This window comes from Leptopilina boulardi, unplaced genomic scaffold, assembly GCF_019393585.1.
Source record: "Leptopilina boulardi isolate dan_hultmark-lab unplaced genomic scaffold, ZJU_Lbou_2.1 LbouV2_405, whole genome shotgun sequence".
Taxonomy (NCBI): Eukaryota; Metazoa; Arthropoda; class Insecta; order Hymenoptera; family Figitidae; genus Leptopilina; species Leptopilina boulardi.
In genome coordinates this window covers 474,278-500,017 of record NW_026137980.1, presented here as the reverse complement: position 1 = coordinate 500,017, position 25,740 = coordinate 474,278, and the positions used below count along the sequence as shown (strand labels likewise).

Below are 25,740 nucleotides of genomic sequence, written 5' to 3'. Positions count from 1 at the left end.
ACGTCCTAGGGACATCCTTAGATATCCCTAGGATATCCTAACCACCGCTACTTTGGATATCCTTAAAGTATCTTTAGGATATCCCTGGGGTATCCCTAGGATATCCAAGGGCTATTTTTGGAATATCCTAGGATATCTAGTGCTGTGAGGGACAGTGCGAAAGGGACCTTATCTGCAAACAAATTTTAGGTTATGTTTAATTTTTTTTTAGAGTAATACTACAAAAAGATTTTTTTATAAACAAATGAATTTTTTTTAACTTTGAACCCAATTTTTTTTATATATTTTTTATTTTTTACACACCTGGAAATACTAAGAATATTTTGCAAATTTGTGCTCATTCTAGACTTAGCTTGACACTGAAAGGGGTTAATATTGTCGATAGTGAACGTTAGGAGCGCCACCTTCGCGTCACGTGACAATATCACTAATTAAATGAATAAAAACTATACTCATTAAAAAAGTAAAATATAAAAAGTAGGATTCAAAATCCTACTGTTTTTTTTTGTAAATTAAAAATTATTGTTAATTTATTAAATTCATTTAAAAAAATATAATCACGTAAATAATTTTTTTATTTTATTTTTCGCAAAAACTATAAATTTCAATATATATAATTTTTTTTTTTTTTTTGTCATTCTAGAGTAATAATTTAAAAGTAGCTGTTGAATTTTACGATGTGGAATATTTTTTTTTCTATAAAGTTACAATGAAAGAATAATAATATTTACATGTCAAAGGTATATATTAATATTTACAGTAGAATGATGGGCAGAATGGGAGACATAAAGTGGCAAACCCTTGTTGGTTTTATATACATATTCTTATCGTCTCATATAAGTTAAGAGACAAATTGTGTAATGCATTTTTTATTAAACTCGACACAGGTCCTGTTTCTCGATTATGGCAAATATTAATTTATTGATGCAATTTTTGGTCCCTCTAAGAAACGTGCTTGTCATCTTATTTTACCCTTTTCATTCATGCATAATATTAATAAAAAATGTAAGTTCCAAAAAAGAATACGATTCCGTTTTTTTTTTTTAAAGTTTAAAGAATCTGTTTAAAAAAAAGGAGAAAAAATTATTATTATTAGAAGATAAATAGTGGGTGATAAATAAATATATAAATAAAAATAATATTAATAATAATAAATAAATAAATAAAAATAAAAAACGTACACTGAGAAAAAAAATTTAGTGTTTGCAACAAAATTGTTTGGTTAGGCAATTTTGGTTCTTGTAACCAAATTTTGGTTGGCTGAAACAAAGTCGTAGAGTTATCTCAACCAAACATTTTGTTAGGCCAACCAAATTATTTGGTTGAACATTTTTAAATTCCAACCAAAATTTGGTTCGATCCCAGGAGATGAGATTTTTCAAAGTCCACAAATATTTCAATTGGATAAATATAAATTAAACGTTAAATTGGATAATAAATAAATAATGAAATAAATAAAAAGATAAAAAGAAAAGAAATAAGGTAGAATAAAATTTTTAATTTTACAAAAAAAAACTGTTTGTTTGATCAACCAAACATTTTTGTTAACCTAACAAAAAAAATTTGGTTGTGCTAACCAAACATTTTTGTTATGTCAACAAAAAACACTCAACCAAATTTTTTGGTTGACTCAAACAAATAGTTTGGTTGCTTAAATACCAACAAAATTTTTTTGTTAGCCCAACCAAATTTTGGTTTCTCTGACTTAACATTTTTCTCAGTGTAAAATAAACTTCCAATTCGAAATTAATCCACTTTTTATTTTGCACTACTAAAAATTTATAATTATTTTTTGAATATTAATTAATATTAATTTATTCGTAATTATTTATGTTTATTAATTAATTTTTATATTCTATATTTTTCTTTTTCTAAGTCAATTTACATAAAAGAAAGTAAAAAAAAAAAATTTTCTTTCTAGTGTCACAAATGGTGATTTTAAGCCCTAGCGTTGAAAAGAGATACTTAATCACAATTTATCATAAATTATAGATTACGCAAGTAATTTATAAATATAAAATTTTAATATTTTTCTGTTTTACATTTTTCTCTAAAGAAAATTTTACATAGTTGATGTATAATTTATTACTATAAAATAAAAAAAATTCGCCTCATTTATAATTCGTGTACTTTTAGAAAGTTTTTTTTTCTGCTTTCGATGATGGTGTTTGCCAAAATAAAAAAAAAAAAAGTTTAAAGTAAAAAATTAGCTGTTTTCTCTTCGGACAGGTTCGTCCCTCAATTTAACTTCAGGACTTATTGCTCTGCTGAACTCCTTGCGTGACCTTGACCTTCTCCATTGAGTTTTATCCTGCAGCGAAATGAAATATTGTTATTGAAAATTTTTTTTTTTTTTTTTTTTTTTTTATCATCAAATAGAAAAAACTTTTGAAGTTTTTTTTTTCAACAGTGAACATTAAAGAATAATTATCACCGTCTAGTGGATTCGCACACATTGATGAAATATAATGATAAGAATGGCAAAAATGAAGCGTAATAATGAGATGTCCAGATTGCGGGATCAATATTTTTTTTCATATATTATATATATATATATATATATATATATATATATATATATGATGAAAAAATATAAAAGAACGCGCAGTTATCCCAGACGCGAGAGTGTCAAGTTCAAACATCGCAAAATTTCACATTAATATTTTATATATATCATAAATTTTAAACGCCATATTTATGATATACTCCGCATGTTTTTGAGAAAGGTCAGACGTGAGCAAAAAAAAATAGGGGGAATAAAACTTAAATTGGTAATTTTTAAAAATATTTACTTTTTAATACAATATACAATATAATTTAACAAGATACTGTGAGAAAAATAAAATGGGACGCATGATTATGTTTTAAAAATCATTAGTTAGAATTTTCATTTTACGGAATTTTATTTGTCATAATTATTTTTGAGCCTAATTTTTATTTCCTCGAATTAGTATTTTGCAGAATTTTCATCAAAACAATTTTCAATATTACAGAAATTTTTATATAACCGAAAATTTACTTCACAGAATTTTTATTTGCTCGAATTTTCATTTAACATAAAAGGCATTTTGAAGAATTTTTATTGAGTAGAATTTCATATTTTCATTTGTCCGAAATTGCACATATAGCCGAACAAACAATCGACGGAAATATTTTGGCGCGATTTTTAAAATTAACCAATCACAATTTTATGGATAATTTTTGATTGGTTGATTTTAAAAATCGTGCCGAATCTTTTTGTCGATTGTTTGTTTGGACATTTACAATTTAGGACAAATAAAAATTCTATCAATTAGAAATTTTGTTGATTTTTCGGTTAAGTAAAAATTCTGTAATATAGAAAGTAGTTTTGATGAAAATTCTGCAAAATACTAAATTGAACAAATAAAAATTCGGCTCAAAAATAATTATGACAAAAGAAATTCCATATAAAATGAAATGTTAATATATAATAATTAAAAATATCAATAACTTGAAAGAATAATTAATATTGCAGAAGGGGGACTTTTTAAAAGTATTACGTAAGAACTTAGAAAGAGGGATGGTTTTGCTTATTTACATACCATTTCTTATACAGGAGGGTTAGAATAGGAGGATTTAAATAAAAACTTAATTCTAAATACAAAAAAAAAAAATTACAATATAATAGGATCTTACAGTTGAAAATTTTGGACAAATTTCCTTTTATATTATATTTTTAATCAAACTACAACCTTCAAATAAATATTAGTATAACTGTCTGACTAAAACTGTGTCTTACTACTGAATATCAAGTTGTATGGATTCAAAACGTATTGTCTGACTAAAACTGATTTTTACTACTGGCATTAATAGGAAACTTATTTCTATAATACTATAAAATTAGTTAAGAAATTTTAAAGCATCTAAGAGCAAACAAATATTTATTTGGTTTCAAAAAAATTTTATTTTATTTAAAATTTTTTTATTTATTTCAAAAAATATTTTATTTCCTTTTAAAAAAATATTATTTGTTTCAAATAAATTTTATTTGGATCAAATAAAAATTTTATTTTTGACAAATAAAATTTTATTTATGTGAAACAAAATATTTATTTAAAGCAAATAAATTAGTTATTTATCGATGATTCTCAATAAATATTTTTTTTTTTTGTGAGTTGGAAACAAAAAAAATAAAAAATTAATTATTTAACCCTCCAAACATTGAATCATATTCATATTTATATTCATTCATTTAGATTCATTTAGAGAGTAAAATTTTTAGTTAAATTTTACTAATTTCATATTAAAAGACATTATTTTTAAAAACTATTAATTAGTAATTTTTTAACTTTTTTCTCTTAGAATAATTTTAAAGACTTTTTAGAAATTATATAAAATTGTTTACTTAACTTAATAAATTTTAATTTTAAAAAAATTTTACCTTTTTAGTACTCTCTAAATCTGAATCAGTAAAAATTTTACTAATTCAATCAGTACTTTTCATTTTAACTGAAGTTTCAGTTATTTTTTGAAATTTACTAATATAATTAGTGAATATTCATGCAATAGAAAATAACTTATGCACTGAGAAAAATATGCTATTAAATCAACAGCATTTTTGCTAAAGGTATAAAAATTACTGATTCTAAAGCATATGCTATAAAATTTGTAATATATTTTATAGATTCAATAGCATATGCTTTTAAATCAATAATTTTTATACCTTTGGCAGAAATGCTATTGATTCAATAGCATATTTTTCTCAGTGTGTAAATCAGTAATTTGTATATAACATAACCTTTAAAATTAACTATTAAATCAGTAGATTTTGTGGCCGCCGCCATATATTTATATTACTGATTCAATCAGTAATTGATATTTTACTAATTGAATTAGTAAATTTCTACAATTGTCAGTTGCTCAATTCTCGCTATGGCAATTAGTATAGATTTCTACTGCTAATCAGTGAAATATGACTGATTCAGATTTAGAGAGTAAATACAGATTTTAGTACAATTTCAACGTCAATTTTTCAAATTTGTTGAATAATTTTGACAAAAAAAATTGAAGCGGGGGTCTGTATTTGTTACACGGACAGAGATTTTTGATAGTGACAACGTCTTTTCTATTTAATTAAAATATATTTTATAAGATTATTACTCTCTAAATCTGAATCAGTCATATTTTACTGATTAGCAGTAGAAATCTACTAATTGACATACGAAAAAAAAATTTATTTGATTCAAATAATCGGTTGCTTGACTATTATCAAATAAATATTTACTTGAGCCAAATAATTTTTATTTGAATTAAATAAATTGTACTTGAACCAAATAATTTTTGTATTTGAAACAAATATCATTTCATTAACTCAAATAATAATTATTTGATACAAATAAATATTTATTCGATAATGATAAAGTAACCGATTATTTGAATCAAATTAATTTTTTTTTTCAGTGCATAAATTTAGAATAAACTGACAATAATTTCCAAAAAAAAATTAAATTTAAAAATATTCAATACGAAATGCCACATTATTGCCAATTGCTAAAATTTTGCACCGGAATAATATCAAAATATAACCTCAATTATGTATTTACTCTGTTCAAGAATATTGTGGTGGACCAGTTAATTATAACAATTCTTGAACAGAATACATCTATGATTGAGGTTATGTTTTGATATTATTCCGGTGCAAAATTTCAGCAATTGGCAATATTATGATTATACTATATTGTACACAGGCCAACACTACACTATACACTACACGATCGCGGATCGTTCGAATAACGATACATGTTAAATCTTTAAGGCTGCGTCTACAATAGATTAAAAAATGTGTAACGATCGTGTAGTGTAGTGTAGTGTAAAGTCGAGTATCTTGTCCCAAATAGCACGGAAACTTGCAGCAAGTTTGCAGTGCAAGGTTTGAAAGTTTGTAAGGTAAGTTTGCAGCAAACTTGTGGCAAATATTGAAATGTCCTGCCTTGATAAGTTTGCAGTAAAAACTTTCTGCAAACATGCTAAGCAAAATTGTCGAAAAGTTTCAAGAACAATTTGTAGCAAAATTGCGCTGAAAATTTTTAGAAATTTTAAAATGCAAGTAAAAGTATTGTTCAAAATTTTATAACTATTTTGTATTTAATTAAAAAATTTATAAATATTTTTACTTACCTTATCTCGATTTTTAATGTTTTTAAGCCACTAACATCGGGGCTAATAAATTGTACTCAATTTTAAAAATGTTCCCATAACAAATATTTTCAAATGTATAAAGTCACTGAGAATAAATTAAAAAAATTTTCTTTCAAACAATTGTTTCGTTATTTCTCCTTTTCTATTCTGTGATTTAATTATTTAAATTCAAAAGAAATTGACAAAATAATTTTCCATAAAACTATTAAATATTTATTTTACTAAAACTTCCATTTTAAAATTTCTAAAAATTTTCTGCGCAATTTTGCTACAAATTGTTCTTGAAACTTTTCGACAATTTTTCTTAGCATGTTTGCAGAAAGTTTTTGCTGCAAACTTGCCAAGGGAGGACATTTCAATATTTGCCATAAGTTTGCTGCAAACTTACCTTACAAACTTTCAAACCTTGCACTGCAAACTTGCAGCAAACTTGCTGCAAGTTTCCGTGCTATTTGGGGAATGACTTAGAATATTGGAAATTAACTGCTATTAATAAACAAAAACATAACCTCAAATTCAGATTTTTAATATTAAAAATTAAAATTAATAATTAAATTAATATTAAAAATTTGAATTTGAGGTTATGTTTTTGTTTAAATTAACAGCAAATTAACTGCTGTTAATAAACAAAAACAAAACCTCAAATTCAGATTTTTAATATTAAAAATTAAAATTAATAATTAAATTAATATTAAAAATTTGAATTTGAGGTTATGTTTTTGTTTAAATTAACAGCAAATTAACTGCTGTTAATAAACAAAAACAAAACCTCAAATTCAGATTTTTAATATTAAAAATTAAAATTAATAATTAAATTAATATTAAAAATTTGAATTTGAGGTTATGTTTTTGTTTATTGACAGCAGTTAATTTGTAATATTCTACACTGAGAAAAATAATATCGTAATAATAAGAAAATAATTTAGTTAAGCATTTTTAGTTGGCCTTACTAAAGTATGGTTGGCACAACAGAAAAGAAAGTGGCAATCAATCGAAAAATTTAGTTTGCTCTACCAAAAAATATTTTTGAAGGTTTCATGTCTACGAACTAAAGAATTTGGTTCTCCGTACTAAATCGCTGGCACGCAGAATTGCGCACGCGCTGTTCTCGAAAATGTGGCGTCGGTCGTAGGGCCTAGTCAGTCGTGGACCTCTTCCGCGTTATGCTTATCCGATCATTTATGTCATGTGTTTTTATTGTTCGGCTGGTCTATTATCGTAGCAGTGTCATTAAAGTTTTATAAATATTTATTTTTTAAAAGTGTACTGAAAGTGTTTCTCTTATTTCGAAAGAATGGCTGACGAAGTGACAAAACGTTTGCTAAGAGAATGGGGGTTAGAATGCCTCGTGGCATTCTGTATCAACTTTTGAAAACTTGCTCCTCAATTTTATGCGATATTATTTTGAGATATTTCATGAAACGCGCGTAGTGTGTACTTACGGGAAGATAAATTATTTTTGTAATGTCTAAGCATAATGAATTTAATAAAGTTATATTATTAATCTCATCTCTCTTGAATTAAAATACCTTATTTTTTATACAAAATCGTAAAAATGACCAAATAAACTATTTTATATAAAATAAATTATTTAGTTATTTCTACAAAAAAATTTTTTTTAATCAACGAAAACAGTAAGTTGAAATAACTAAATTTTATTTACGTCAACAGAACATTTTTTTTCATTCTAATAAATGTATTTATTACGTAGACTAAATTATTTGGTTACACCTACTAAATAATTCAATTGAGCGAAATTTAACGGTTGGACAAAAAAATTTAGTACTCCCAACCAAACGGGTTAGTTGCACATATATCAAATAAAAAATTTGGTAGGGACAACCAAACTTTGATACATGATACCAAACAGTTTTCTCAGTGAAGATACACGACTTTACACTACACTACACTATACGATTGTTAAACATTTTTTAATCTATTGTAGATGCAGCCTAACTGGTCGGTAACATAGAAAACTATAAAAAATTTCATTTCCAAATTTGACAAAAATAAGTTTGGCATCGAGATTAGATCAAAAGTAATCAAATACCACACACAGAGAGAAATAGATGGTACGGGGTACTATCTAGATAGTATCAGGTATCATATTTGATCTTACATATGTGACAGTCCCCGAGAGAAGGGACCTTAGCTCACCAGAGGTCAATATTGAGTTTTATATGGTAAATGATAGATTTTGAATTGCTTTTTCACATGCAAAAGTCAAAAACTGATTAGGATAATTGCTTTTGACACAATAACATTTTGAAGATGGGTATGTCAAGCGCATTTCGAGGCGGATTGTGGCACTCAAGAAATCAGCCCCACTACTTTACTTACACAACTATACTCTCGCGTACGTGAGCTTCGCTCGGTTCGTGCTGACTGAGACCCGAAGATACACGAAGTAGACGAAGCTCACGTATACAGAAACACAACGTTGTGTTAGTGTGGTGGGGGAACTTTTCAGAAGTTCCGCCCCACTCTTCGAGTTCCGCGTTTCTGCTTCTTCTTCAAACGCTTGCCCTGTGAAATTCGTTTTGGTGAGCTAAGGTCCCTTCTCTCGAGGACTGTCACATATATACGGACAGGAATCTAGATTGTACGGGATACTATACATATTGTACGGAGTACCATCTTGATTGTAAAGTGGGTAACATAACCTCCCTTTTTAACATCTAGATGGTACCGAGTAGCATATAGATTGTACCGGATACCATCTACTTTTTACCATCTTAAGATCATAATTTCTTACCATCTATTTCTCTCCGTGCAAAAATCTTGAAAATATGACTTATAGTTTTCGAGAAATCGACGGCAATATGAACGACGGCGATTTTGACGTTGTCACGTCAAAATTTATTTTTTAAATTCTGTCTTTTAATTACGTGTTGAGTAAAAAAAAATATCAGTTTCAACATCATTATTTGTGGGTACATTAACCTCGGTTGATGCGGTAATATTTTTTATACTGTTTTCGACAATACCTACATTATTAATTTTATATATTAATAAAACATTTATATGCACCGTACTAATCACCTTTCCTACTCTTTATTTTAAAACAATGAAATTTGCATTTGACTGGAAATAAATATGAATATTTAATAAGTTTCTTACATTTGGTTCCAAGAGGCGACAAATTGTTGACATGTCTCTGCAGATATTTTCTATTTTCAATTGTTCCATAGTTAACTGTTGGAAATAATTGCAATACGTATTTAATAATAATAATAATAATAATAATAATAATAATAGTACATTTTTTATAATAATTTGTTTTTAGTCTTTATTATGCTTCAATATGAATTTTTAATTACACAGAAAATTAAAAGGCATTAAAATAAGCTGCAACGCTTATTATTTTAATCCAATTTTGCTTATTTTAATACCAAAATGGATTAAAATAATAAGCGTTGCAGCTTATTTTAATGCCTTTTAATTTTCTGTGTAATAATTTTTGTAAATTGACAATTTTTGATTCAATAAATTTTTTATAAGAAAAGAATTTTATTTTTGTTTTTTTAAAAAATAAATATTATTTTAAAATATGAAATTTCAATAAAATTAAAAGTATTTTTAAAAAATATTCATTTATTATGTATAATCAATTTATATATATTGAAAAATTCAAAATTGGTTTTAAAATAATTTTCACAATTTTAAATATATATATATATATATATATATATATATATACGTTTTTTGTATTGATTATATAAATAAATATATTTATTATCTTGTTAAAAATTATTTTGATATAAAATATTTTTATTTTATTAATAAAAATTGAAAGAATTTATTTTTAATAACCTCTGATATTTCATATTTAATTTTATTTTTTTTTTAATTAAATTTTGTTATAATTTTTATTTTATCAACGAGATAAAAAATAATTATTATTTTATATATAGTAGAAAAATAATATTGAATGGTTCTTTTATAACCGATAATAAAAATTATATAAAATATTATAAGAACAAATATTTTATTGTTATTGAATGATGCTGATGTATTTTTTTTTTTTTTTTTATAGCGATATTGAAAAAGTTTTTTTCCGCAAAAGTACTCAAAAATCGATAAAGCATGAACGCATCACGTTATATGCGATAAATAAAAGAAAAGTTGAAAGCTTACTGTTTTTTTGATGTTTTCTTGGAAGAGATCCCTGTGACGTAGCTATAAAGTCAATCGAGTATAATATCAGGTTTCCGACGAGTGACTTACAAAAAAAGAGAAAAGAAAAAAAAAAAAAATTCACAGAAGAATCAACGCCACTATAGGGCATCAATCACTAATTTTTGAAAATGCTTAAACTTACATGTTTATATACACAGTCATAGACGGGTTTTATTCTCAATAAACTCTGCTTTCTTGGCATTTTCTAAAAAGAATTTTTTGTAATTTTACTTTTTATTATTTATTTATTAATATTAAATCTAAAATTCATATTTGATTGTATAAAAATAAATAGAAATATATATATATATATATAAAATATTATATGAGGGCATTCAACGGGAAATTTTCATTCAAAATTTTTTGAATCATTTTTTTCGGGCAAAAAAAAATTTGAATGAAAATTTCCCATGGAATGCCCCATATGTATAAAAATATAATAATAATAAAAAATATTATATACTTTAGAATTATTTGTATCCTGTCGAGAAAATTGATTGTATTATAGCAGTAAATAATAAATAATATAAGTGATTTTTGGAATACAAAAGAAAAAGAAAAATATAATTCATTTACCTCGTCAGAATCTTTTTCCAGGCTTTCAGCAAGTGTTTTATTCATTTCAGATATTCTTAAACCCTAAAATAAAAAATAAATTCTTTACAATTTTTATATTATATATATATATATATGAAATTGAAGGCTATATACTATTTTACGATTAGTTTCGATCAATCATTGAAAGTGTATATATATACAAGTTTTGATTAAAAATGAATTCAATCATCAAGTAGTTTTCGAAGTAAATTGTATAAAATAAGTCTTGTGTGTTTTGCAATCAATAAAAGTTCACCTAACAGCAAATGAAATATAACGAACTATTTCGTTTTTCTCGTAAGTATAAATATAAGAAAAATAAAATTACTCTCTTCTTCCTTTCATCAATGAGTACTAAAAAAAAAATTAAGTTTTTCAATTGTTTATTTATTTAATGTATTAACGGGCATTACAAAATAATAAAATTGCCCAATTATTTTTTATAATTTTAAATAATATTTGATAGATTTTTATGAAACTTGGTATCTTTCTGTACATTTTTTATCGGCCATTTTTAATTTCGAGCAAATAAAAAATTCGGCTTTTTAAGAATTTTGTTAAATGAAAATGATACATTTTTTTAAAATTTCGTTTTAATATATGTGACGCTCCACGAGAGAAGGGACCTATCTCCGAAATAATATTAGGCTTACTTTTCATGTACGATGCACGGAAAACTGAGCCTAATGTTATTTCAGGGATAGGTAAAAATCATTGACCTAAGAATGTTATTTTACTCCCTGTTATCTTCGCCTCTGGACTTCATTTTTTGTGTTATGTTCGTATCATGAATTATGATATTTGACTTAATTTATGTTATGTTGTTTAATTTATTAAATGACTTAATTTAGGTTGACTTAATTTAGGTTATGTTCGCCTTTTAACCTGACATATTTGACCTCATTTTAACCTCATTTTGAAGTTATGTTTGCCTCTTGACCTGTGACCTAATTTTTGAAGTTATGTTCGCCTCTTCACCTGTGATATTTGGCCTGATTTTGAGGTTATGTTCGACTCTCGACCTCCCGAACATCATATTTTGAGGTTATGTTTGCCTCTTGACCTATGGCCACTGACTTGCGGGAGAGGGAGGTGGGGGAGCATCATAATTTGAGGTTATGTTTGCCTTTTGACCTATGACCTCTATGGGTCGTAGGTCTTGTGGGGGAGGGGGAAGCTTCATATTTTATCTAATTTTGAGGATATGTTCGCCTCTTGACCTGCGATATTCGACCTAATTTTAAGGTTATGTTCACCTTTTGACCCGCGATATTTGACCTAATTTTGAGGGTATAATCTAACCTAACCTAACCTAACCTGAAGGTCAAGAATTCTTGAAACAGCGGCGGCGATATCTTTTTGTAATATAGGAATATATATATATATATATATATAACATTTTTGTAAGTCCTGGAATTAACGTATTTTTAATTAAAAAATTTACAAATTTAATATTTTCGAAACAGAGCAAAGTACCTTCGTCAAATTCTATAATAGCAGATAAATTATATTAGTAAACAAATTATCTGCAAAACATCAAATTTTTTTTTATCTTTCAGAAAAAAAGTTATTAGCTTTAAAAAATTATGAAATTATTTTATACACTTTCAGGTCCTTCAACTATTACGTAAGTATCTAAGGGGTAGGGCTTACGCGCCATACAAAATTTTTATTTTTTCTATTACAATATGCTTATTTGGAAGATGAAGGGGGGGAGTCAAAAAACCTTTAAAATATGCTTACGTAATACTTGAATGACCCCTTTTAAGAAATAGAAAAATATATCATAATTATATTATACATTAAAATCTATTTTTATAATAAAGGGGCTAATTAAATTAAATTTTTTTTTAATGTAATTCAATTAACTGGATAATTATAATTTTTTTATTAAAATAATTTTACATTCATAAAATATTTAACACATATCATATATATATTTGAGACATTTTTCATTTCAATTTTATCGTTTTAATTGTCAAAAAGAAAAGAAATATAATTTGCGAAATAAGATAATAATTTACTGTCATTATAAAAAGAGAATTTTAAAAAAAGATAGAAAGAAATTACAATGTGCAAGTAAAAAAAAAAATATAATTCTCATCGTGTACAATTCATCTTTAAAGAACATTAATATTATATTATTAGATGGGAAAAAAAATGTAATATCCTTTTTTTATACAATGAAAATTTCAAAGGAAATAAAAAGAGAAAAAAAAGAGCGTCCGTTATGAAAAGTGATTTTATGGTGTAATAAAAAAATGCATATTTGAAGTACAGTTTTATTTGCAGAAAATGTATCAAATTGAATTTCGATTTCCGACGGATCGAAGCATATAAAAAGTAGTTAGTACTCTTTATTTTCTTCGTTTCTTTTTCTTTTCTTTTTTTTTTTCTAAACGAGAATGTGCAAAATGATGGTGCGGTACATTTTCTTGCAAACTATATACTAACATACTTTATACATATATACGTATATATGTTGGCTGGCATAAAAAGCGATATTAAACCATCTACAGGCTTTGTGTATATATGCTTGCACTTAAAAATGCGTGAATACGTTGCTCGCGGCCAGCGTATCAGCACTGAGATATTACTTTTTGCCGGCTATAAAACGTTACTTCATCTATGGGCATGTATACGTTGAGAACATCCTCGAAAATATATATATAACTTATATGAATTACTTTTTTTACTGGAAATGACGACGACTAATCTTCTAAATTTTAAATATATATATTTATTCTCTCTATATTATAAACAGATTTCTCTGCAGTCTCCAGGATTCAAGTTCATTGGTCAAACATGAACTCAAAATTCAAAGTCATAGGTCAAACATAACCTCAAAATTATAGATCATAGGTCAAACATGATCTCAAAAAAGATCATAAGGCAAGCTGTGATAAAAATTAAAAAGATATCGACGCCGCCTCTGATTCAGAAAGTTTTAATGATGTGAATATAACCGAAAGTCTTATATGACCAGAACAAAATATCAAATATATCAAGGATTTTTGTCTTAAAAAATTTCAAAAATTTATAAGATTGAACGAATTCATGCAAAAGTTCGATTGCAAATCGTAAAATAGGAAAGTAATATAATGATAGTTTGTAGGAGGTTCATTACGTTCAGTCGCCATCAGATGGCAGCAGCATGCAGGGAACACAAAGTTGCAGCTGTCGTTATATTATATTATATATAAAAATATATTATTTTTATCTTATTATATATTTTTAAATTAGTAATTACTAATTTTCTATAACATGTTATTAAAAACAAACAAAAAATTTGTTAAAGAATTGTAATTTTAAAATAAAAATAATACAAAATTATTTCTTAAAAAAAATGAGGAAATTTTGTTCAATTTTTTTTTTATTTTTGTCTTAAAAAATTAGATTTTTGTTGAAAATTACGTTTGAGAAATACAAATTAAATTAAATTTTTTAATCCTCTATTTATTAAATCAATTATAATTACAGACCATAAGACCACGCGAATGTTTACAAACGTGAATTTAATAGGATCCTTTATTTATAAAAAAAAGATAAAGAAATTTTTCAAAAAATTATAATTGAGAAATAAATTGATAGTTTTTTTATTTCTCAATTATAATTTTTTGAAAAAATTCTATGTTTTTTTTTTATAATTAATGGATCAAATAATTGAAAATGTTTAACGTCCGAGAAGTATATTAATTAGAATTGTGTTAATTAGTTAATTAGAATTCTGTCAAAGAATTGTGATTTTGAAATAAAAATTAAGCAAAATTATTTCATTTAAAAAAATACAAAGAATTTCGTTAAATTTTTTCTTTATTTTTGCCTAAATAATAAATTTCCATGAAAAATTATGATTGAGAAATACAAATAAAACGAAATTATTTGATTATAAAAAAAAAAAAATTATTTGATATTGAACCAAATCTAAATAAGTCGATTATTTGCTGAAATGTATTTTATTAAAAAAGAAGGATATAATAGTTTAAATAAAATGACAGATTTAGAAAATTTTTATGTATGAAATAATTTTCAATTTTATTTCTAACAATTTAAAATGATAAATTACTCATTCTCGTTATTATCTATTTTTCGTATAATTGTTTTTGTTTTGTTCAATTTGCAAATTTATTGTAAGGTGTCGATAGTATTTGGAATTCAGTTTCAAAATTGACGTTGCAAAACAACTTACATATTTTATTTTTTATTTATTTATTTAATTACAATGTACGGGCTTTTACTTCTGTATTGATTTTATTATGTTTTATTAATTATTCTGATTATTTATTTAATTATTTATTGTTTGTTTATTTAATACTTGTTCTTTAAGAAATGGATTCATTTAATTGGTATGCATTTATAATTTTAATTTTCCTTTTCGATTATTTAAAATTAATAATTTATTTTAATTAATGCCATGAGGGGCGCATATGGATGATCCATAGGGGCCCCTCATGGAAACGACATGCTCATCGATGAGGGCGCCCTTATGGGCCCTCACGTTTGCCCTCATCTTGCCCTCAAGTTTGCCATAATGTTTTTTAATCAATAATATTAATAATAAAAGTTAATTAATAATAAATAAGCTTAAGTTATGAATAAATAACATATTTATTTAATAATTATTCAATTTTAAATTAAATTCTTACTCAAACTGAATTTATTAATTAACGTTCTAATTAATTAACTGTCGGATATACATAATTAAAAGTAATAATAAATTAATTAATTATAAAATTAAAAAATATGTAATTTATGCATACTATTAACGGATATTTTCATTTTTCAATTAATTCATACATAGAATTAATGATTAAACGCAAACCTGAGAAATAAATAAATCTAACGCATGGGGGGAATCGAACCTACGACCTACGGACTATGAGTCTAACGCTTTACCAACTACGCTACGCACGCTACTTCAAAACGAATGCTAACTTCTTGATGCTATTTAAACTTCAAAAATACCTAACAAAGAAAAGTGCTTAACATCATTTAGTTAAAGTTAAGATATTAAATTATACTTTCCAATCAAATGCAATTTATAAAATATAATTAATTATATGCTTTATGATTATTATCATGAATCATCTCAGGTGAATTTTCAAAAAAAGTGTAAATATATTTTTATTAAAAACGCGTTTTTCGTTGTTCTGAATCATTATAAACATTAATTTTTTGGTGATAAAAAAATATTTGATTTTTGGACTTAGAAAATTTTGCTAATCGATCATGAGGGCGATCCATGCGGGCCCCTACGATGGCCCTCATCTATTTTGCCATAAGTGTGAGTGTTATTTTCAAAAAAGTGTAAATATATTTTTATTAAAAACGCGTTTTTCGTTGTTCTGAATCATTGGAAACATTCATTTTGTGTTGATGAAAAAATATTTGAATTTTGGACTTAGAAAATTTTGCTAATCGATCATGAGGGCGATCCATGCGGGGCCCCTACGTTGCCCCTCATGGATTCGCCATATGGATCAGCCCTCATGGGCCCCCGCCGGGGGCCCCGAACTCTTGAGGGCAAGATCTTGGCTTATTCCACACGGGAAATTTAATTTTTAATTTTATATTCAAAGTCTAAACTCTATGTTTTTCCAACGTTAGGGTTATTTTTATTTAAATTTTGTTTTTGTTTAATTTGACACCGCAAATGTTTGTCAACTTTATAACTTTGACATCTGTTTTAACTTGTATTTAATTTGTATTTCTCAATCGTAATTTTCAACAAAAATCTAATTTTTTTAGTCAAAAATAAAAAAAAAAAATTTAACAAAATTTACTTGTTCTTTTTTTAAGAAATAATTTTGTATAATTTTTATTTCAAAATTACAATTCTTTAACAAATTTTCTGTTTGTATTTAATAACATGTTATAGAAAATTAGTAATTACTAATTTAAAAATATATAATAAGATAAAAATAATAAACTTTTATATAATATAATATAACGACAGCTGCAACTTTGTGCTGCCTGCATGCTGCTGCCATCTGATGGCGACTGAACGTAATGAACCTCCCACAAACTATCATTATATTACTTTCCTATTTCCCGTTTTGAAATCGAACTTTTGCATGAATTCGTTGAATTTTTTAACTTTTGAAAATTTATAAGGCAAAGATCTTTGATATATTTGCCAATTTTGTAAAAAGTGTTTGTGTTTTGAAAAAAAAATCACACTTGTAATTCATTGCAAATCTTTTGATGCATTCCGACGTTCGAAATTGGAACATATTTTACTATAAGTATCGTGCATAACAAAAGCGACAGGTTTGAGAAATTATACTTTTTACATTAATAATTAAATAATTATAAATTAATTTAACATAAGCAAAGTAGAAATTGACTCTTAAGAAGTTTTTTTTAATTGTGTGTTTTTACGTGAATTCTAAAAAATACATTTTAATACAATTTAATTTTTTACTGCATTTATATTTTATAAATATTGTTAAATTGTAAATAATGCAATGCATTTTCATTAGTATTGTTTTTGAATTTGATTATTAATATGTAATTATTTTGTCTCTTCATTATTATTATTATTATTATTATTATTATTATTATTATTATTATTATTATTAAAATATATGCATTTTGTTTTCACAGTTTACAGAGGTAAAAGAAATAAATTTAATAAATGTAATAATTTTGCGGCTATATAGTGCGCGCGCTTTAGTTTTATGTGAAATTCTACGTCATTCGCTACTGTTGCCTTCATAAAATTGCTGCAATAATTAACCATGCGCAGTTTAGTGGTTTTAATAAAAAATATTTGTTTAGATGAGAAAAGTTGTGAAAAAGAATTGTTTTTTTTTTAATTCAACAAAACGATTTGAACTTTATTTTTTCATTTGTTAAAAACACAAAATTTTCTAATATAATATAATAAATAATATAATAATAATTAATAATTATATAATATTTTATAGTTTAAAGAAAGGAGGGGGGCCCCTAAGGCCTATATTTCGCCCCCTTGGGATTTGAATTTAAATGGTTGAAAACTTTTTCTTATAGTAGAAAAAGTAATTTCTCATTGATTATAGGTGAAACGGGGGTGTTTTGGTCAAATTAACCCTTAGATTTTATGGTTTTCTTTTCAAAAAGAGTGTCAAAAAAACATGCAAAAAACATTTTCCAAATGTTGAGCAATTGGCTTGAAAATCATTGCTCGGGGGTTTTCGGGGTCGCTGATTACGAATCCGATGTTAGTTTTTCAAAATTCAAAATGGCGGATCAACACTTAACGAAAACTCTTAATTTAAGAGGAAAAAGGCAAAACTTTTATTTTCGACATTCTTACTCTCAAAATAAAAATAAAATCTAATTTAAAAGGAAAATACAATTCGTTTTTTTGATGGAGGAGTTTTCCTCTCAATATGAGATTATCGCCGTTTTCCTAAATATATGGTGTAAATAAAATGAAAATAATACTTAAAGTTTATGGGCGATAAGTTTAGTGCAGTTGTGAATTTGTTTCTTTGTAAGTGTTGTACTTTGTATAATGTATAATAAATTTCTAACATTATTGCTTTTACCCGGACCCCTTCAATTATAATCATTTTTTTTTTTTTTTTTTTTTTTTTTTGTCTAGAAATTACAACAATTTTGTTCTTTTTAGGATACATACGGCCACTGCACACGCGATTATTGTGACTGCTACAGCGCACGTGAAAAAGGTGACGGGTCCACAATTCGAATCGGTGCCAAGAAGTGTTCTAAGGTTGCTGTCCGTGACCAGGAAGCGGTAAATCTAAAATCAGAAAATTTACTCTTAAAAGCATGCACGCGGGAAGAATGGCGGCCAAGATTAATAGCAAAGTCTGTGTAAGAAAGATATGGTGAGTTCTTGTTCATTTTTTTTTTTTTTCATTTCTTTTCAGCCCCCATCTCTTTTATTCTGCGCACCTTTATTTTATACAATTTTACGTGTGAATTAGACAGAAAATTTGCATTCCCTTGAGTCTCATTATCTAAAAGCTTTACTGTGATATAAATCTTTGGCGCTTTTATATATAAACTCTCTTCTCTTTCCATTTCATTTTAAGAGCATTTGAACCTTCGTGACGTCACAAATCATGGCGCATGACACGCAAACTTCACAGGTATGTGAAAAACACAATTTTGAATATTTTTTAAAAAAACCTTTTGGAAAATGTTCAGAATAACATAGACTCTGTCTGTTATGTGCGGAAAATTCAAAATTTTGCGTTTAAAACGTTTTTTAAACAATGTTAAGGTCACAAATCATGGCGAATGACACGCAAACTTCTCAGGTATGTGAAAAACACAATTTTGAATATTTTTTAAAAAAACCTTTTGGAAAATATTCAGAATAACACAGACTCTGTCTGTTATGTGCGAAAAATTCAAAATTTTGCGTTTAAAACGTTTTTTAAACAATGCCTACATATAAGCAATTCGTGTATTTTTCCTTACTTGTGACAACCAACTTAAGCATTGTTTAAAAAACGTTTTATACGCAAAATTTTGAATTTTTCTCACATAACAGACATAGTCTATGTTTCTCTGAACATTTTCCAAAAGGTTTTTTTAAAAAATATTCAAAATTGTGTTTTTCACATACCTGAGAAGTTTGCGTGTCATGCGCCATGATTTGTGACCTTAACATTGTTTAAAAAACGTTTTAAACGCAAAATTTTGAATTTTCCGCACATAACAGACAGAGTCTATGTTATTCTGAACATTTTCCAAAAGGTTTTTTTAAAAAATATTCAAAATTGTGCTTTTCACATACCTGAGAAGTTTGCGTGTCATGCGCCATGATTTGTGACGTCACGAAGGTTCAAATGCTCTTAAATCATCATGTTTTTTTACACTAGTCAACTTTTACAGCTCTCAAGGCTAATACATTATTTTTTTATTGTTCTCTTGTGAATAGAAGGGACAGTTTTTAAATTAGTTAATAATCTTTGATGAGCTAATCGGAAATGTATAGTTATATATAGCTATTTTCTTTTGAAATAAGATGATGTAACGTTAAATTGTCCTTGGATGGATACACACTCTTTAAATCTGAATTAGTGGAAAACTACTAAACAGTAAAACCGTAAACGAATCGGTCCTATTTCAATTTAGTATAAAACAACTAATTTTTAGTAGAAAACAACAAATTTAACAGTCAAATTTGACTAATTATTTGTAAAAAAAAATTACTAAAATATTTGGTACACTGAGAAAAATATGCTATTGAATCAACAGCATTTCTGCCAAAGGTATAAAAATTATTGATTCAAAAGCATATGCTTTAAAATTTGTAAAATATTTTATAGATTCTATAGCATATGCTTTTGAATCAATAATTTTTATACCTTTGTCAGAAATGCTATTGATTCAATATCATATTTTTCTCAGTGTAGACATAAATCTACTAATTTTTTAGTCATGTAACATAACATAAAAATTAGATTAACTAATGAATTAGTTATTTTTGACTAAAATTTAATTATTACTGTTACTAATTCATTTAATAAACGATTCGCTGCTGTTGAATTAGACAAAAGTGACTAATACGAAATTAGAGAGCACCATGCAGAAATGCACCTAGTTATCAGCACCAAGTTAATTTTGAAAAAATTTATATTAGCAATAACATAAATAAAGTTAAAATGTAACATCACCCACTCTCTAAATCTGAATTAGTTAAAATGTTTACTAATTTGAATAAGTGATTCACTTTTTGCTTCTGAATTAGTAAAATTTTACTAATTATTAGTAACTTTTACTAACAATTAGTAACTTTTACTAACAATTAGTAACTTTTACTAACAATTAGTAAAATTTTACTAATTCTAAAGCAAAAAGTGAGTCACTAATTTAAATTAGTAAACATTTTTAATAATTCAGATTTAGAGAGCAAACACTTTCAAAAAATCGAATTTTTTTTTCTTAAATGGTTCCTTAGGATGTTAGGAATAATATTCCATTAGTTTAAAGTCGAAAAAAAACATGGAACTATTTTTAAAAAATAACTTTCGGCGGAATGACACATTACATAGTAAGATAATTTAATATCACGGAGAGAAATTTCTAGGAATATTTACCGTGCTGCCACCTGAAAGTGAGTGCAAAGTAAATTCTGGCAGTTTTTACTGTGCTGCCTCTACAATCTGTAATGCAAAATTGTAGGGTCAGCACAGTAAAAACTGCCAGAATGTACTTTGCACTCACTTTCAGATGGCAGCACGGTAAATATTCCTAGAAATTTCTTTCCGTGCACGGAAAAAAATTTATTGGTACTGATTACAATACAGTGGAACTTCGATTATTCGAACTAATCTAGGCAAGGCCGGGTTCGGATAATCGAAAATTCGGATAATAGAGATTTTATTTTTTTTTAATTAAAGTAAAAAAATGTACAGTTGAACTATATATTTAACTTAATACATATGTTTTTAAATATACATAAGTATATACATAATATATGTAAATATATATTAATTAATAATATATTAAAACCTCAGAAAATTCGGAAATTTTTAAGATTTTTTTGGCATAAAGTTGGTTATTTTGCTTTGAAAGATAGCATCTATTCGTTTTTTAGATGCCAAATCACGCATTCTTCTCAGAAATGAATGAACGATAAAATAAATAGAGAAAATAAAATTTAAAATTCGGGAGACCAAAAAATAGTTCGAATAATAGAAGTTCGGATAATAGAGGGTTCGTATAATAGAGGTTCGGATAATCGAGGTTCCACTGTAGTAGAACATTACTGCTCGGATATGTGGCCATTTTTTGTAACGCTTACAAGAGCTTTGTTATTTATCATTCCTCAAGTTAACTGTACTTATTACGAATTTATTGAAAATAAATACAAAGTAAATATGAGTGAACACAAAGTCTACGCGAGTGATTACAGTAGTCTACATAAGAAGGAAGTCTCGGATTCTTTCTCATGTTTGCTGCAGAATGAAGTAGTTAGTTATGCATACAATCGTAGCCACTACTGCAGCACTACAGTAAATTAAGGTGAGCGCGTCCTGCCTCCCTATTTTACTGTAGTCCTTTGTAAAGGCTAATGTTGCGATATAATAGTGCCTACAAAGGACTACAGTGAACTAAAAAAAGAAATTTTTAACTAAAATACAATTTTTTTCAAATTAATGTCTACCACTCATTATTTTACTCTTTAGAGACACCCAACTTCGACCTTAACTATATTCTCCCAATCAAAAATTTACTAATGGCGCAGTACTGGCGGAGTACTGACAAGTGTTGGCGCAGTACTGGCACCCAGTATTGGCGTAACTTTGGGATGATAACATTTTATCAGTATTGGCTTCCAGAGTTGGCACCAGTACTGGTAACCACTACTGGTTCAGTACTAGCCGAGTACTGGCAGTTTGGTAATTTATTGTATACGAAAAGAAAGCTTTAACTGTAACAGAGATAAGTTTCACTGCAATAGTGAAATCTTTGCTCCAGGTAATACTTTTTTTTTAGGAAAAAGTGTGTGAAATTTTTAGTAACCCAACATAAATTAAATATTAATTAAATTAGTCAACTAACTAATTAATATTTTATTATATATAAAATCGAAAACACCAAGAGTTTTTATTTTTTATTAAGTATAATATATATTGCAAATTATTATTTAAAAAAATCAAAAAATAAATATAAAAATATGTTTATTATAAAACCAAAGTTTTTATAATATATAAAAACAGTTCAGTAAAAATAAAAATGTTTATAAAATAATTATAATGTATATAATTATACAATTAGCTATTTAATTATTTTATTATTCACTTTAATTATTTGCATCAAAATAAATTTTTGAAAAACTTTTTTAAGAAAATAAAAGTTGTTTTTTAATATTTAACAAGTGTTGTCAAGAAAATTTTTTTAAATTTTTATTTTAAAAATTATTAATTTTTTTATAAAAAAATTTATTTATTTTTAGTTTGATCGTTTTAAAATTTTTTTGGTTTATTGCATATCTGAAAACAATAAAAAAAAAACTTGCAAAATGTTTTGGAATTAGTCTCAGGAAACTTTTTGTTTAAATAATTTTACCCACAAAAAGCAAAATAAAATACCTTTTAATTTTCAAAAATAAAATCAAAGTGAAAAAATTTTTATAAACAAAAAATTTTTACAAAAAGATTTATCAGGTTCACTCTAGAACTTTTTGTAAACTAGTATTAATCAAATAGAAAATCTATTTGAGCCAGTACTGGCTCAATATCGGCTCAGTATTGGTTTGCCAGTACTGGAAGGGAAGTACTGCACCAGTACTGATACAATGAAAATACCAGTACTGGTTCAGTACAGACTGCCCAGCCTTGGCAGCCAATACTGAACCAGTACTGCGCCAGTAGTTAACTCTGGTATAATACTGAAATTTTTGGTTGGGCTTAATCGCACCACTTTTCAGAAATCTAATATTGCGTAGAAATTTTGTTGTAAACAAATTTGGGGGAACGGGGGATCGAACGCGGGTTTGACGAACGCAAACGAATTACCTAACCAACTGCTGGAGAAAAAAAAATCTTGCCCTTAAGGTGAAAATGATTTTATTGGTTGAAATGGCGCGCGTTAATTTTAAATACACTGAAAAAAAATTTATTTGATTCAAATACCGGTGTATCTGGTTATTATCAAATAAATATTTACTTGAATCAAATATTTCAGTATTTGAAGCAAATACCATTTATTTGATTCAAATAAGAAATATTTGATTCAAGTAAATATTTATTTGATAATAACCAAATACACCGGTATTTGAATAAAATAAATTTTTTTTTCAGTGTACCTATTTTTATGTTGTGCTTTTCCATAATGCAGGGCCATAATGTTTCAAATTAGAAAATTCAATGTAAATAATTATCATGTAATTAATTTAATTTATATATTAAAATTAGATGAATAATTTTCAATTTATGTGCTGACATACCTCGTGTCCACTAACCGAAAAATTTGAAAACTCAGGGTAAATGGAAACAGCTGGTCATTATTAACCAAATTAACAAAAATCAAAAATTCAAGTGAATTTCTGTTGTGGGAGTCATAAGGAATAAGAAAAAAATTTGGTATGATTTTTAAGTCTGTTTTCTTTGAAACGCGAGACAAAATACTGAAACAGTTTGACTTTGATTTTCAAGTTTTTATGCATTGAGCGATAACTTTTTTTATCTTGCTGCCAATTGTCAAAATAAAAGCTTGTTAATACTCAAAACCTGTTGAAGGTGATCTGAGGTTAAAATATAGACATTGAACTTAATTTTAAAACTGTAAATTAAGCTCCAAAACCTCTTGTCCCCATTTACCCCAACTGACCCTACTATATTTTTTTTCATTATAAAAAATTATTTTAATTCATATATATATATATGTTTTTATTAATAATTACTTGTTATACGACAATAATTATATTGTCCTTTTATGTTCAATACCAGAAATGAATAATTAAATCGATTTCTACTTTTGTTACATTTCAAAATAAGTGTAAATAGTGTCCCAGTTTTTTTTTCTCTGAAAACGATTTTTAGTTTCTATTTGTGTATTTTAGTTATACAATAAAATAAAAAATTTTTCTTTTTCCACTAGAAATAATATTTGTTTGGTTATAGTTTTGAGTTTAAAAAAATAATTTAGTGGATAACAAAACGTTTCTTATTGTCTCAACCAAAAAAAAAGAAGGAAATTCAAAATTAAATTAAATTGTAATTATAAAAAATTTTATTTAAATATAGTAGCAAAAGAAAAAGAGTTTAAAAAATTATTAAATTGGAAAACAAATATATGTACCGACTGTTGAAAACCATCCTTAGCGTAACGAGAATTTTTGTGAAAATGATAACCTTCCATGTTGATATGGTGACTTTTGCTCTTTTCTTTCTTTTTTTTTTTTTTTTTTTTGTTGACACTATTTTTATGTATGTGTTTTTTTTTAATTATGTCAAAAATTGGCTTCTTGATAATTTTGTTGACGTGTGAGATAATATAATAATAATAATATAAGGCACTTGTACAGTCACATTAATTTTGAATCGTCAATAACTGTTGGTAAATTTGCACAAGGGAGGAATATTTTTTTTTGACATGGTTGAATCATGATGGATTGAATGAGTGAATGATGGCATGGTAAACATGCTTGTACTGCGAGCGTTGACATTCGTCACTTCACATTTTGACAAGTGACAAATGTCAGCAATAGAAATGGCTTTTCGATGATAAATTTATCTTCACTGGTTACGCGCAGGGTTATGATTAAAAGCGTGTTTTTTTGGACGATTAAAATCGACGATAATAAACTTCAAATTTTCGTTATTTATAACCTTGTTTTCTACTTCATATATTTACAAAAAATTTTTGCCTATATATATATATTGTGAAAAAAATTTTTTTACGAAACGTTAACCTTACTTTTTTTATTTACAACTTGAAATATTATATATAGAACGGTATAGTGTTATTTTTTTTTGTTTTAAACAGAAATTTTCAAAATTAATAATAATTATAAAATTGGCAAAACTTTTTTTTTAAATCAAAATAATTCTGTTTTTAAAAGGAAAATACATCCAGAAAAAAGATTTCTTTGATTCAAAGAAATGAATTTGTTTGACAAATTTTTCTTTGATACAAAGAAAATTCATTTGTATCAAACAAATTTTCTTTCATTCGAAAAAAAAATCGTCTTATAAATAAAGAATTATTTTCATTATATTAATTATTAAAAATTATTAAAAAATATCTTCGTTTCATAGAAATTTTTTATTTAATTCAAATAAATGTTTCTTTGACCCTGTATCAATGTTAGAATTTTTTTGATTTAATGCACAA

The 25,740-nt window shown here is 26.0% G+C and overlaps 2 protein-coding genes across 3 annotated transcripts in view; one reads left to right on the top strand and one right to left on the bottom strand.

Moving 5' to 3' along the window:
• Window positions 1-25,740, top strand: part of LOC127289325 (speckle-type POZ protein-like) — a 369,464-nt gene that overhangs the window by 83,787 nt on the left and 259,937 nt on the right. The gene's annotated exons all lie outside the window — the stretch shown is intronic.
• On the bottom strand, window positions 2,012-25,308 carry LOC127289328 (uncharacterized). 2 transcript variants are annotated; one of them, XM_051317186.1, is made up of 7 exons: window positions 24,706-25,302; window positions 18,563-18,685; window positions 10,915-10,977; window positions 10,481-10,543; window positions 10,297-10,338; window positions 9,280-9,354; window positions 2,012-2,311 (listed from the first exon to the last, which is right to left on the bottom strand). In XM_051317186.1, exons 1-7 carry the CDS (start codon window positions 24,763-24,765, stop codon window positions 2,207-2,209), a joined length of 531 nt encoding a protein of 176 aa, XP_051173143.1. In that variant the 5' UTR covers window positions 24,766-25,302; the 3' UTR covers window positions 2,012-2,206. The 2 variants fall into 2 exon arrangements, with proteins under 2 accessions (XP_051173143.1, XP_051173144.1); XM_051317187.1 differs by lacking the exon at window positions 10,297-10,338 and having other exon boundaries at window positions 24,706-25,308.